This window comes from Paralichthys olivaceus, chromosome 4 (genome assembly GCF_024713975.1).
Source record: "Paralichthys olivaceus isolate ysfri-2021 chromosome 4, ASM2471397v2, whole genome shotgun sequence".
NCBI classification, from domain to species: domain Eukaryota; kingdom Metazoa; phylum Chordata; class Actinopteri; order Pleuronectiformes; family Paralichthyidae; genus Paralichthys; species Paralichthys olivaceus.
In genome coordinates this window covers 23,481,331-23,497,544 of record NC_091096.1, presented here as the reverse complement: position 1 = coordinate 23,497,544, position 16,214 = coordinate 23,481,331, and the positions used below count along the sequence as shown (strand labels likewise).

The 16,214-nt window shown below is 39.0% G+C and overlaps 1 protein-coding gene across 1 annotated transcript; it reads right to left on the bottom strand.

Moving 5' to 3' along the window:
- Positions 1-1,196: 1,196 nt before the first annotated feature.
- On the bottom strand, positions 1,197-15,499 carry LOC109633587 (tetraspanin-15). The gene is made up of 8 exons (XM_020093579.2): positions 15,160-15,499; positions 11,131-11,316; positions 7,967-8,041; positions 7,732-7,827; positions 6,311-6,427; positions 4,943-4,993; positions 3,724-3,840; positions 1,197-2,365 (listed from the first exon to the last, which is right to left on the bottom strand). The coding sequence occupies exons 1-8, from the start codon at positions 15,244-15,246 to the stop codon at positions 2,030-2,032; spliced, it is 1,065 nt and encodes a 354-aa protein (XP_019949138.1). The 5' UTR covers positions 15,247-15,499; the 3' UTR covers positions 1,197-2,029.
- Positions 15,500-16,214: the final 715 nt, after the last annotated feature.

Sequence of the window (16,214 nt, the reverse complement as noted above, 5' to 3'; positions counted from 1 at the left end):
TTGGACTAAATGAAAAAATCTGAAGGTCCAGCATAAACAAGGTATGTGTGAAAGCGCCTTTATATTCTCAGAGGCTCTACCTTACCTGACCATTTCACCAGGTCCTGTGTTTGTGCTTTTCCATCATCCACCCATCAACTTAGCTGCAGAGACCATCCTACCTCTGGTGTCTCTCTGCTGCCAGTGTTGATCACAGCCTCATGCACCAGGCTCCAGTGGGGAATCTCTGATCTGCTGCCATTCATTGGGCTCTATCCCTATACATCACTTGAAGTGATGGGGTAAATGCCAAAGTCTCTATTTCTGTATTCATGTTCATTTATGTCATTCCTTCTGAATTGAATCTCCCCAATCTCGTCCTCTCCACAGTTTTAAGGTCTACAGAAATCATTGGACTTAATGGTTTGGTTTACGTTCGGACATGCAGTGAGTCATGTGACCTTGACTCTCTAAACTATGAGTCTAAACAATTAGTTAAGTTACAGGTGAACTCTAAAGTTTAGACACATCTCTTGATCATGAATAAGAAAATAGGATGCACCGTACAACAGTTGTCAGTTCTGGGTAGATTCATACAAGTAGTGCCTTTTCCATTGGTCAAAAACACAGAGTTACTCTGCAATGTGAATGGCTACAATCTGCATTCACTCCCAGGTCAAATGACCCTGCAGCAGACACTGGTTTTTATTGTTGCTCCAATCAGCAGTGATGAAAAGGAGACACCCAGAACAAGATGCTAATTTCACAAGACAGTGAGGTGAGAGCGAGTCTGTCTTCAGTGAATTTGTGATGGCAGATTGGGGTGGGGTTTGTTGGTTAATTTAGCTTAGCATAAAGACTGGAAACAGGTGGGTTCAGAATGAAAAATGAATGTTAGAGGAACATAACAAACAAATAATCAGTCCATCTTGAAGTGGTGATTTGCCTTATGAAGCTAGACGGATAGTTAACATGTATATAACAGTCCTTTTGAATCATGCACTGGCAAATTGTTTTGGGTGCCTGGATCCCTTTAAACCTGCCTACGAGCCTTGTTGAAGTCCGGATTTCACAGTGACTTTCACTCACTTCCTGGGGCTGTTGAAGTATCACAGCAGTTATCAGTGAGAAGTAGAATTTAAGAATTTCAAGAGGGAAAAAAAGTTCCATATATTTACTGCATTCGTCAGCGTGCAAAACAGCAGCGCATCACAAACGTCCGTAGACAAATTCAGCTTTATTGACAAGAACAGTAGTGCTGATACAAGGCAGGAGCTAGGGGGAAGCTCAAAACAGTGCATAACTCAGATACAAAAAACCATCAGAGCAGCTTTTCACTGAACTTTAAATCTGGATAATGCCTTCAGTTGTTTCTTGAAAAGATGGAAGGAATAAAAAGTTTATTTTAAAAATGACTGAAGTCCCCCCGATGACAGCCTAACATGTAAACCATTGTTTTGTTTTGTTTTTCTCTTTTAAACTTACATCATATACAGTACAAAACATGCATCCCATGTTTTTCAGTTTTACAATGTACACTGATTGCACAAAATCAAATTGAAATCATAATAAAATTAAATAATACACAAACTGTATACATCCTTCACAGACGCTACACGCAAGACATACTATTCCTATTTCTCAGACACTGAAAAACATCTTTTCAAGCTACCATTAATTTACACACCAAATAGTAATGTCCTCGGACTACTGGGCTATTTTCAAAACAGCCTGAGGTAAGCTTTAGCACATGAGACATAGCTCAAATTCAAAAGATAAAAAGTGATATAATGCCATAAATCTTTCCATATCCACAAATAAGACAAATGAAAGGTTCTTTTTTAAAAGCCAATGTTGCAGGTTGGTCTTTCAAATTTTGTAGTGAACAAATTCATCGACAGAGTGCCAAAATCCTCACAGAATGTCTCTTGATCCAATGACTCACATATTAAACCATTAAGTAGTGCAACACAACTTCAACAAATGCACAGAATACAATAACAATAAAAGAAAGGCAAAAACCCAAAAGGCAAGAAAGTAAAAAGACCACTCAGTGTTCCCTTTTTTGCTTCCGGCCAACATCCACCTCATCCAGCCCAGTGGCCGATCTGGACTGCTGCAGCTCTCGGAGCTGCGAGTGTGTGCGAGGCGCCTGCTTCTTGAGCTTCTCCAGGTGAACGTCAATGGGGTCGAGGTCAGGCTCAGAGGCAGGGACGGGCAGGTAGCCGCCGTCCCTAGGCAGACACATACACCAGCCGGCGCCAGCCAGGTCCAGCTCGCTGTACTGAAACCCAGCCTTCTTCAGCTTGAAGTCCACCATGTCTGCCGACTCGCTCATGTCCACCAGCAGGTTCCAGAAGACGCAGCTCAGGATGATGCCCAGCAGCTGCAGGGAGACACAGAGACTTGTTCAGACAAATGTCAGTGTGTCTTGAGTCAATCTATGATTGTGAAATTAATAAATGCACAAGAGCTGTCAAAAAAAAGATGGATGACTTGAATGATTTTCCAATTACCAGTTTGTCATTGATTAACTTTCACTGACTATGTTATAATACACACAAGGAAGAGGAAATTATTAATTGGTTGATAAATTAAAGTGAGATGTTGATTACAGCACCCAGTGTGCATTTCAGCAAGAAACATCAACAATTACACTCTTGATAAAAATGAAAAACACAATCTGCAGCTTAAATTAACTGCTTTTTGAATTCTGGATTTTGGATGATTTCCTCTCCTAATGTGTTTAATAAAAAAATTAATACTGCAACAATGAGGCAATTTGAATTTGCTGTGATTCACACCTCAGCACAAGGTGCCGGGAGCATAATTAAAGAACTTAGATTAACTGTGGATTTAATTATAGGTCTGTCATGTATGTAAGAGAGAAGACAACACCTCCTGAAATAAAAGAACTGTTCCAAATGATCATCTCCATTGTTACAGTTCAGTTGTGTAAAACGAGATGTGCCATGATGCTCCAACAGACTAACTGAAATCAACAGTCACCAGACACACCCGCTGACCTCAGAAGGAGAAGATCTCTGGACAAAACTCAAACCCTACATTGATGCATGCTCAACATCTGGTTCAAGGATCTCTCACCCTGAGACTTTTAATCTCCCTGCTACATGTGAGCTATATGTTTTTGGTATATTTCTCATATTACTTGTGGCATGCGTTTGTAATGTATTGAAGTTTAATAACAATAAATAAAAAATAATAAAAGGAAAAAGGAACAACTGGATTTTTCTCCCAGAAAACAGTTCTATAAAATGAGGTGTAGGTTTTTAATTACAGCTGGACAAAGTCTTGCAGCTTGTATGAGCTACAGTTTATGTATGTGGCAGTGGTGCTGGAGAACACCAAGGCTATTTATGCAGTCGTTTTAGAGCAGTAATTATTGTAATTACTGCGCTCTGACGGGGCCACAACAGGTCTAAATTTGTGATTTAGATTTGTGGACGTCGCAATTTAAAAATGACAGATTAAGATTTACTACAGGTAAACAAAAATGTTGTCAGCAGCTTTTTGAAAAGTCCCACCACAACCAATTCTGCCTGAGCTAACAATGTTGGAGCGCTACCTGTAATGTGACTGATTTGCCAGGCAATGTTGTTGTAAAGTAAAAAGTAAATAAGCTCTCAGATCCTTTAGTATTCACTGCAAAAGTGCATTTGGTTGAAAAGAGGGATTTGGGGCCAGTTTAGTTTCGGTGAGTCAGTGCTGTGGAGGTTAAATTACCTGTGGCAGCCCGATGGCACAGCAGAGTGCGGTGGTTATTCCAATGTTGTCACTCATCCAGAGGTTGACTGCGTGAATGCAGCCTCGCACGTGGATCCGGTCATGCAGGACTTCACGCTGATACACAGAGCAGAGAAAGACAACGAGAGAAAAAAAAGTTTTCAGTTTTGAGCTCAAAACTTCTACAGCCTCAAATTGACGAATACAAAAATACATTTCCACAACCTCTTTGCTGCCAAAACAGAACGCAACTAAATTGTCTGTCATGCTGCCAAGAATTACGGGTGTCACCGTGGAAGTGGGACAGACAGAACGTGCTAATAGTCAGAGAAAATCATTGTGACTATTCAAAAAGCTTGACAGGAGAGGGTGTGAGTATATGACAAAACTGACAAATGCACCAACGTGGGTCTTGAATTCTGATTTCATGTCATGTCAAGAGAAAGGTCTTTAGAGATGAGGACTCTCAATCCCATGAAAGGATAGAATTGTGGGAAAAGAGGGGGTCCTCTTGTATTTGGACAAATGTGGTGAGAGAATAATTTTTCCAACAGTGTAACACAGTTTCCTTATGAGCAAGAATATTTAGCCGATGGGTTTATCATTATTTTATATAGTTAAAGTAAACAAGTATTTTTTAAGTAATTTCATTGATCAATACACAAATTTCTTTTTCTTATTCCATGTTTCTTTTGTCCTTTTCTTTTGCCATGACTTTTAAATTAGTTATTATTATTATTACTAATATTTTTCATTTATTTTGTATTATATCATTTGCTGTCTTTTATTTTAAATAACATTGTATTCATTCTTTTCTTTGACATTTGTATTCTTTATTTTTATGTCGTCTTTGTGAAGCACTTTCTAACAGCTGTTTTGAAAGGTTCTATATAAATAATTAGTTACTGTATATCAATCAATATCCATTATCATTTTTATAGGATTGTGTGCCTTAATTTCTATGTACACTTCTATCTGTTTATTTGATTTATAGCGTTTATGAATGATTTCCCTGTTACATCGCATCACATTTTTTGTGTGTTTTTATTATAATAAGCTAAGTTTATACTAAAACCAAAGTGAAACATTATAATAAGAGAAAATAGGAATTTGGCTTCAAATATTATTATTATTGTCATCATTATCCACTGTGTTAATATCCGATAAACAAAAACTGATGGACTAAAATGTGTCTACAATAACCAGAAGTTGCTCTTACCTCTTTATTCAGAGTCTGGTAACCACACAGAGTGTTGATGACTTCTCCCACCTGAGCACAGAGTCAAGATTTAGAATCAGAGAAAGGATTTTAACTGGGCTCAGAAGACCAGAGATAATTCCATACGGACATATACAAAGGTAATGCTCAGGGGGGGTGTAGCTGCCTCCTGCCAGCCAAAGCGTGAACTTAAGCGTTCGCAAAATGGCCCCAACAGGTAGGAACTGATAACAGCAGAGACCAGGCCAATGTTCAGCTTCAGTTTCTAATCAACTCTTCCATCTCTGGTGTGTGTGTGCGTGCGTGTGCGAGATAGAGAGCACAGGATGATTCTGTCGTTAATTTCTCCTGCCCAGCTCCACTGCTTCCAGAGTCAGTTCCAGTAGTTCAATACCAGAGGTATGGTGCAGGTGGGGGCACAAGGGAACAACATCTCATTTAAAGAGCGAAATTACCCAAAGGCTATATACCTGTGAATTGCAGCATGTGTCCTGTTAGATAGACGAGGCAATTCCTCTACACAATGAATCACATGCAGTGTAGATAATGAGGGCTCTATTTTAACGACCCAAGCTCATGGAGAACATGTCCACATCCACTTTTGCTCCTATAAGGAAATCCAAGGTCCCTGCACCAGGAATATGGTTCAAAAGGGTTGGACTTGGTCTGAGGCTACATCCACACAATGTTTAGTTGATGTTAATCTCTGTCCAGACAAGTGTTTTGACTCTATCAGTTTTAATCCTTGTGCATACGACATGCATGTCACGTGACCATTCACGTACACTGGGCATGCGCTCTAGCTCTTCTAGAGAAAATACAAAGGATCTGCGGCGTTCAGCGCATGTCTGAAAGCAGCTTCCGTTAAGTGCCTGGATATAATGTATTTTATGATTTGGGGCAATACAAATCAAACTTAAATGAATTGAATTAATGCTTTCCTTCGCGCTTTCACAATGTCTTTCACTGGGAGGGTGGTAGAGAGGGTCGTCCACAAATCAGAAGGTCCGTGGCTCAATCCCTGGCTCATCGAGTTGGCATTCTGAAGTGTCCTTTGGCAACATACTGAACCCCAATTTGCCCCTGATGGCTGTGCTGACAGTGTGAATGGTTTGTAATAGAAAAAGCACAGCATATAGAAGCCCCGTTTAAATAAGGGCATGAATGTGTGAATGTGACTTGCACTGTAATGAGCTTTGAGTGTTTGATAAGACTGAAAAAGCAAGATATAAATACAGTCCATTTACCATTTTACAAAGTCCCTGCTCACTTGTTTTTCAAGAGTCAGTGTGAAAATGAACCAGACTGGCCCTGAACTAAAAAACATGTGAAAGGCCTGTTTGCTTCATGGATGTGACCAACACTCACCTTGTGGTGAGCACAACAGGTGTATGGAACCCCACAGGCTAGTGGACCGGTACCATTGCAGAAATGGTACTGGTTGACCCCCCAGTCTTTATACTCATCCCCTCCACAGCAAGAAAACTGAAAAACAAAACAGCAAGATAAGGTGATTAGGGACCAAATATTGCATGAAAACTTAAAAGCTTGTCACATACAAACATATGAAAAAACCAAGCTCGTTCTTTCAGAGCTCTTAAAAGAAAATACGCTGAGTTACAGCTTCTGCTGCGCAATCCACACCTCTGTTTCACCTCCGACCCCCCAACAGACAGATTCATTATCTTCCAGTACATCCAATTCCTACTGAAAACAAGTCGACAAGGAGACGTCTACACTGGAAAACAAGTGTGCATGTGAAGACTGATGAAGATTCGAAAGAACATTCAATCAAGTGTCCAAGATGTTGAACCTTTTCTAAATGATTGGAAGACATCTCTATCTTTGTGATCGTCTGCCTGCAGCTACAGGGCCATTACACCAGGCTCTGCAGATAAGACAGTTTTCTACACGCAGCGGGGAATAAAATAAGGAACATGGCCGAGCCAAGACACTGTGAAAGTGGTAGAAAGGCAAGAGTTTCTTTTCTGAGTTCATGGTCAAACTTTTTAATATTAATTTCAGCCATTTGTTTTCAAGTTCAACAAATAAAGGCAATGAACCTGTATAGCATGTCCCTCGGTAGAGCTGATATCAATGTAAGATCTACTGTTATTATAGCAAAGATTAAATGTGTTGCTGAAATACAGAGCCAAAGGAATTCAAAGTGCATTCACACTCCACTTTTTGTTGTTCTAAAAGCTGCCTGTAGATTTAACTCAAGTCTGTGTTTAGGAGAACAGAATGTCTGTCCTCCCGTGTACTCTGACCATTAGTTTGAGTGATCACGCTGTGGGTCCAGTTAGTCTACTTGACATATCGGAAAGTTAATTCATTAAAGAAACAGCCAAGCCACAACACACTGCCAAAGAACCCCACAGTATTTGTCTGAGGTAATTTGACAAAAGGATTTTAAGAGGCAGTAATTTATGAGCTTGCAGGCTTTTGACTTGAAGGGCAACACACAACACATGTGTGCCATCAGAGATAACCAATAATCGAATCAACCAACATGTGATTGTGGTATGAAATGAGCCCCACTGATCCTTCTGGTCTTCTGTGTCAAGTGCTTCAGTGGAAACCTCAACTGTCAACAACAGAGAACAGCTCGGGCCACTTTTTTCAGTCCAAACTCAACCCGAGTGTTGTACCTGTGTAAATAACATCTATCAGGTACAACACACATTTTAAAGATGAGTACTTTCTCTTAATATAATGCATGCATCTCTAAAACACCCCAATCAATGTCCTGTCTGCTCACATCATCCTGATAAAAATTCCTTTTTAACCTTTTGTTGCACGTAGTCCAAGATGTTTTTGAAGTCCAGATCATCGTAGTAGTGTTTAATTCCTTCACGTATGCTGCTTTGAAACAAGGCAGATGTCTGGATTTAAAAAAAAAGAGAAATTGTCAATGGTTGTCACTGTTATGAACTCTCACAATAATGATGGCGGTCAGAAAGAGCAGTGAAGTGACATGACTGTCACTGGAGGAAATCATTAGAGTGACACAGAAATATTTACCTTCTTTTCAAAGATGAGAGCTGTGGTGAGTGCGATAGCCTGGAGAAGCAGCAACACACAGAGAACACAGAGGAACTGTGGAGGAAGAAGACAAGATTCTTACAGCATTCCCATGGTATGTTATTAGACACGAAGCTCCGACACGAACAACACCACTTAAGTGGAAGAGAAGTGCGCTTCTAAAACTGACTGACACTGATTCAGCTGCTTAATTCAACAGCTCATTTTCAACACAACAGCACAAAGCATAACATAATAAATTAGGGTTTTAATGAATCATTCATCCATTCAATATCTACATCTGCTTATCCTTTGGGTGGTCGCAAGGGTGTTTGGTGCCTGTCCCAAGGCAAGAGGCAGGAAAAGAAGGTTGCCAGTCAATCACAGGGCCAGACAACCATTCAGGCCCTTTTCAGACCTGGTCCTTCGAGATCCACTCAAAAGTGGGCAGCAGTCTGAGTCTACAGAAATGTGTGTGTGCGTGTCAACACAAGCAAGAGACAGACAGAGAGTCAATGAATGTGAGCGCCACTGAGCGGTAATAAGGAAATATTAATCGATTCAAGCAAAGTATCCGTCATTATGTGCTGATCCCTGTTAATATTGTGACTGTGGCCACAATCAAATTGACGAATGATAACTGAGAAGCGTAAAGGTATGCTTAAATTGTAGTGGGTCCTTCATTTGACGCCACGATGCTTTGCGTTCACACAGCTGGAAGAACGTGGCCACATGAGAGTGATCAGATCTCAGGATGCAATGAAGATCTATTTGGGTGAGTTCAGACCTGTACTTAGTGCTGTCCATTTATAATAGGATCACTCAGGATGGATGGTAATACAGCAAGAGTTTGTTCTGAAAGGGGTCTAAGAGTTGTCTGTCTCCACAGAGTCTATAAAATGTGCCTGGATGCAGCAGATAATTAATTAATTAATGTTATTACAAACTAATATTATGACAAACTTAATAACAGAGAGAGAACATTGAGCTGTTTGGTTTGTGAGCACTTTGCAAGCTAGCGTTGGTTCTCTGTCAAAGATCGTTTATGACGGGAGAACCTTCACTCTGAGTATTTTTGTCCTAAAACCATCAACATAGTTATGGGTCTTGTCTTGAAAAACCATCAACTGATTGTGTAACATTAGTTTCAATTAAACTTTCATTCATGCTGTATGATAATTTTATAAACTTTGGTATCTATATAGTGTAGCTTGTGTAAAACAGGGTATAGCACATTTAGCAGGTTATACCTGTTGCACCAGGGATTCATCTGTTGCTTGTATAAGATAGGCCAGACTTAATTTTGAAATGAATTAAGTTCAATAGCATCTTGTTTTTTTTAAATGGTGTACATCAGTGTGCACTGAACTGCTGTGTAATTTAGATACTTTCAGATCAGACTCTACAGATATTGTATACATCAAATGAGTATTAAGAGGCATCTAATTGGAATTGCAGCCAAATCAAGCCTTGCGCACCACTTTAAAAAAACTGCTCTTACTAATGGAACAGTTGAAAGTTTTGAAATTATTGAAAACTGAGTTTCAACTTGCTTTAATTAGCAGACCAGTGCTGAGAGAAGCAATTATCGGCAAATTAAGGAACACAATTTTAAAAGTTTCCCAGTGAGTAACATTCACTTCATGGCTTCTTTAAGTATGAAATGAGCTTCTCATCTTCATCAAAACATAACCAGAGACATCACTGAATTTGTTTTATGTGTTTAACTTTTACGCCCTTTTTCAGTTCAAATTATTTAGCTAAAGCTAATTAGATAGTTGCATAGCAACCACAGGGCTCCATGCTCCCTTTGAGCTCTTTTGCTGTTATTGGCAACACCAACAGCTGTGACTTTGCATTTGAAAAGAAAAAACCATGAGCTGCTGCTGTTGTGCAAACTCTGAACAAACTGTTTATCTCTTCAGTTTAATGCATGTGTCAATTTAACATTCATGGAGAAAAATATATGTTTAAACACGTTTTTACACATACACTTGTATAGAAGTTTCTGTTATATTTCCCAACACCTTCCTAACATACACTCATGCACACATTATTTATATTTCAACTGATATATGTCAGCAGTGTGCAGTGAGTTTTACACATTAGCAGGCAGAGCTGCAGGACCCACCACCACACCAACAGAGCACCATCATTATACATTCTGCAGTTTACTACACCCAGTTCAATAGATATAAAACATCAAGGTGGTGGAATCAAGTGTAGACATTAGCTCAAACACATCACTAGTGGATGTATTGACTGTCCTCATTTTTGTGCACAACTATAATTTTCTGTCATTGTTTTTCATGTCTAATTGTTTCTATACATTTATACTTTATTCTATTCCATTGGGATTTTTGTCTTTTTGCCTGTATTTATATTACACTTACACTTATCGTAATCATATACTTATATTTGTCAAGAGTTGTTGACGGTGAACCAGAATATTTCTGCCAGTCATGACAGTGACACAGACCCGGGCATCTGACAGCAGAAAGACTAAAAGGCAGACGTCTTGGGTCTTGAGGAGTTGTGGCATTTATTTCCTGACAAATAGTCTAAACTACAAATACATAGCACGGCTGGTTCGATGCTTTACACTCGTAGGTAGCTAGCCATCGTCACTCATCAGAGGACCTCTATGTGCAAAAGTCAACAAACTGCTTTCCCCTCCAGACGCACACTCAGCGGGACGCGGTCACAACCATGAAAATGACGATGCTATCGTCGGCTGTTAGTAACTTTCAGAGACAAGACACTGCTGCTGCCACTAGAGGGCAGTAAATAACAAAATGGACGAAAACAGGCATTATCAGACAGAGCGCTATTCTGAGATCAGATGTAAGGCGAGATATCCCTTTCACTTCGCATTATCAAATTGATAGCTTAAACAACATAATTGATTGATATTACATGTATAATACATTATTCACAAAGAGCAAAACAATAGAACCCCATGGAGCAAAGTACATTTCAACTAAGTACATGCTCTGAAATGATCTTGCAGTTGAATCAAAACGTCTCTACAATTGTTTCATGAAAAGCTGAATACTGTAGCTATGTGTAGCATATAAACTGCAAACTGAGTGAGCATCATGTACAACAGAGCACAAAACCTGTAATCAGTGCCCTCTCCCCTCAGCCTCCTCCATCATCCCTACCATGTGCAGCAGGGTCTTGTTGTCCCTTAGGGATCCAACCATGCCAACCAGCGACACAGTGAACATCACCAGGCCCAGCAGGATGAGCACCACAGCAGGAGCCAGGAAAAGGCCCTCCAGGGTTCGGTTCTTCTGCCTTTCCACTTCAGCGTACACACCCACACACAGCACACAAAGACCCATCAGCTGGGAGGAGAGAGAGAGAGAGGGTTCATGAAATGTATAGCTTGACAATCCTCAATGTGGAGAAGAAATAGTGACACTATATATTTACACTCGTAAATCTCTTGGGATACAATATTTGTGTAAAGACAATGTCATTACGGTGCAGTTGTTGAATTATACTTTTTCCAATAAGTCAATTTAATTTATTTTACTATAGGACATTGAAATGCTCTGTTGAGATCCAGACTAATGTAATTCTTTTAAGTGGATATGGGGCAGGATAAGGCTACTGTCCTCATAAACTGCGACAATATCCACTTACTGTAATTATGTAGTTAATGAAGCAGAGTGGACATGTTCTCCCTAATGGCAGGAGACTCAGACAGGATTAAACCCAAATTGTCTAATTGGATGTGCTACAAACCTGTGATGGCATCATCACACTCAGCAACAAGCCAAAAGCAACTGGTGCCAATCTGCCTTTAATGATCAAGAGGGAACTAATTATTCTCCTTAAATGCATTTTAAGCTTAACTGACTTTTTCCATCTTGCTGTATTTGCTTTAACAATTCCTCATTCCATCCCAGCTGTCCTGCACTCAGTTTTTTCTCTTTGTACAAATCAAAACACAGCTGGATTAAACTCTTGTGCCCAATATAACACAATTTCTCTTCAGATAGTTTGGGTCTGAATTGTGAGCTTTCCCTGATTTCATGAATAGTACTGTCCTGTAGAATTCAGGCAGTGATTCAGGCCTCATTTATGCCTCAACACAAAGTTCAACAAGTACTCTTCTAAACTGAAACTTTGGGAAAGTCTTAAAATCAGATTTCCCCCCCCCAGTTTAATATATGTGCAGGTTGGGTCGAGCAAAGTGGCCAAAAATGATATCAAGATGAACATTTTCTATCAGTTAATTTGAATAACTATTACAATAAATGACACATTATTATTTATTTTTAGTGTGAAGACTCATCTTTGCCTCTAAGTGGGGGTTGTGGTTTTAAACTCTTCTGTATGAGCAGAGAATGATGTTCTCTATGTGTTATACCTCTTTACTGTGCTTAAACAATGCAAAAGCAATAAATCAATGCATATTTAATTAAATTTAAATACTTAAATATTAACATCGAGGGGACCCTCTCTACGGAGGCTGCCATCTTTTTTACAGTAGTCCAGATTTGACAAACTAAACAACTTTTGAGTTTTTATGACAAATGAAGTCTACCACAGACTCACTTACATGTTTGGAAGGGGAGGGTGAGGTGAGAGGTATTCAGCTGCAACATGCAATTTCAACACTAGGTATAACTAAATTCTACACACTGCACCTTTAAATATCAAATGTAAATGTAGTTTCTAAGCAGAAATTTGGCACTGGAGTTTCATTGTTACAGTAAATATTAAACAAATACCATTGTTATTTTGTCTGTTTGGACTAACTCAACCACTTTGAATACACTGTGATTTGGTTTAAGTTTGGGTGAGTGGCATCTGCAACATCCAAAGCATCTGAGATGATTAATGGGTTGAGAAAAAGAAAACAACTTTCTGAGCTGTCCTTGTCTTTTACCTTTTAGTGAAATATACTGTTTAGAGCTTCAACAGTAATTTGAACAAAACCATCTATGGGCAGCACTTTATTTAAATCATTCAATCAGTAACATAGCTCAAAAGCAGTGGAATAAGTAGAACAATATATCTCTGATATGTAATAGGGTACAAGTATAAAGCATGGTAAAATATAAATACTCAATTTAAGTACAAGTATCTCCAAATAATATGTAGCTGGTCATTGAATCACTGTGATAAAGTGTATTGCATTAAAATGATTGGGGAGACTAATTAAGTCAAACCCATTGTTCACACTGAAAATGTAACAAATAAAATCATTAGAGCACACGTTGACAAATTAGTCAGATAGTGTGTCACAACCATATTTATATTCAATTAATGAAAGAAAAACTAAACAGTGTTTACTTCCAAGCTATTTGGAAACACAGGCAATCTATCTTTGGGTTGGGTCCATATACTTCAACTCTATTTCCTGCTGTGCACACAACCCTCTAAAGCACTGACAGATGCATCTGGCTTGGTTCCCACTTTCAAAGTCCATCCCTTCTACCGTCACTGCTGCAGGAATGACCAACAGACTTTTTTGACAGGGAGCTGATATCATGCTGAAAAATCACAAGAGACTTTTACATCACATCCAAAAATGAATGTAAAAAAGGTTGCTTGCTGGACTTGAATGAGTGGTCTGCTATTTGGCGTGCAGCCGATGGAAAACTCTAGATGACAAAATTTCTAAATAAGCCGATCATCTTTTTGCTGCATCACATACTGTTAAATCATATAGATGTTATCAGACAACAGATACACAGATACTGATTCGTATGTGAAAGGCCAATATTGAAGGGGAAAATCTGTAATATCAATTGGTCATTGTGATGGTAAAGAGTTGCCCTGGCCTACACATTAATATCCTCCAGACGTCTGGTAAAGGCCGCAAGGGAATAAGTCAAATCATCATCATTGTTTTCTGTGAAATGTACCATTATTACTAGAATTGTGACTAATATTACATCGCCATCAGTCGAAGTAAATCATAGTATGATTCGATTTTTGCATATATTTCAGCCTTAGCTTAAAGTGGATGCTGGATCAGACAGTTCAATAGACAAAAAATGAGTAAGTAATCATTTATAAAGATGCAAATGCATCTAGTGCCACAGATAAAGTTTACAGCCATGATCTAAATTCATTAACTTTGGTTTTCTTTAGGTAAGCATCTTAATAAAAGAGCTGTGATATGAAGTGGAAAGGAGAAATACTGGAATAAAACACTTGTCATCTTTGCTTGAATCTTACCACAATTGGTTAGTGTGAATCACCAGAGATTTTTTATTTGATCCTTTATATGTTTACGATCAACTCTCGATCATATAAACAGGTAATCTCTAACTGTATAAATGAATCTTTAATTTACTGTAACTATAGGGATACGTTTTAATTTAAATATCAGCCTGGATTAGTTGAATCACCAACAAAGGAGTCATTCAGGCTGCTCGTATATATTCTGTCGGCCAATCTATTTACCAACATTATCATCCCTTTAAGTGGATCCAACGCCCTGCACCACCGTGCTGTTTGAGAGCCGGTGATCGACGAGCATTGCTTCACATCCAAAATGAAATTATCATGTCAGTATAAGATTACAATATTAAACTGCCCACATTTCTTTAATCAGAAGCAAATTCAAAAACAGCAGGGTGCACGGTGCGGGCTGGTAGTGTTTATCTTGGAAGCTAACCACCCAGGAGCTAGCAGCTAGTAGCCAGAGAATTCCACACCAAATCCCATGAATAATATTCAGCTAGTAATGGTCACAATGCTCAGCAACACATACTCCAGAATGTACTCGTGCTTTAGGGCCGTTTCCACATCAATAGTGTTCGGGTGGATACGGAATGTGTTCTATCCAACACACGGAGAGTTCTTTAAATAAAATGTCAGGTATAGGCCGACTCACTCTGTAAAGGTGTTCAGGGAGAGATCCCTGGAATCTGAGGAGAGTACGCGATTTAAATTGAAATTGTAATCAAAAGCAACGGGATGTTCATTAGGTGTGTTAGCCGAATTACACAGTAGACGGTACAGATTCGTAATATGCCTTTATTTATTTTCTACAGCCCGTGTATCTAGCTGGGACACAAGGGACATTTAAACGCATGGGTTTTTGAATAAGGGTTTGGCGAGAGCTGTCACTGATGCTTTGGGATGCTTCGCGTCCCAACACTACCATTAGCAGACACTGACCACGAACCCACTCTGAGAGCTGATGTGAATGGTCAGAAACTTACCGAGAAGAGCATTGAGTAGACGTTCAGGGTGAATTTGATGAAGTAGTAGAAGTGGTTTGTTTTCCTTAATTCAGAGTAGGTCGGCATGGCTGCTAGCGTAAATGGAGCTAGCTAACAGGCTAGCTAGCTGTCTCCCCCCTTTCGTTCAGACGATATTAAAATAACACTAAAGAATAATAAAATATGGTCAATGAAATGAAAAAGGCTTTTAATCGAGCTAGCTGAATTGTATATGTGCAGCAGCTCTCATTTCTCACACACATAGTGGGTGAGCCACCGAGACAAAACCACTTCCGTGCTCCTCACCGGCCACTCCACGCTTTGTTTTGACTCCATTCTTAAAGGGGCAGTGCACTCAACCTCATTCTTTAATTGGATTAAGTCTCCACAGAACATTTGCATCATTATGTTATTGTGTGTTTTTGTCTGAAGTTTTATGTTGTACTATCTATCTTTATTGGTTTTTTGTTTTATACTTATTTCAACATAAAACATTAAGCCCAGGATATTGAAAAAAAGGCATCAGTCTGGACAAGATTCCTAACATGCATAGGCAGAAAGGAGAAATATTTACCAGTACTTAAGTTTAAAATGAGACAAAAAAGAAACAGGTTCAATCTACAGTATAGAGATATGTACAAACAAAGTAATAGGTTACGTATACAACATATACGTAGACTAGGTAGAGGTATGCACTATAACTACAAAGGCCCAACAGTCATTTAAACTCATTAGAATTTTTTTTCAATCTCCACCAAATTGAACAGACTCATAAATATCAGTTACCTAAACAGGCCTCACTTTTTTAAAATCAAGATCAGCGAATTATTCTCTGAGAAATCAATACGAATATTGAAAAATGCCTTATCTCGCAATTTTAAAGAAATAGAAAAAATAAAAATCTTGGATCTGCCTCCTGCTCTAGAACTGCACCAAAATTGAATGGGTTCTTCTTGGGTCATGCCTCCCCCCTTAACAAAATATCTTGGAAATCGGGTGAGGGATTTCGCATAATCCTGCTACCTAACAACCAAACAAACGCATATTAAATCAAC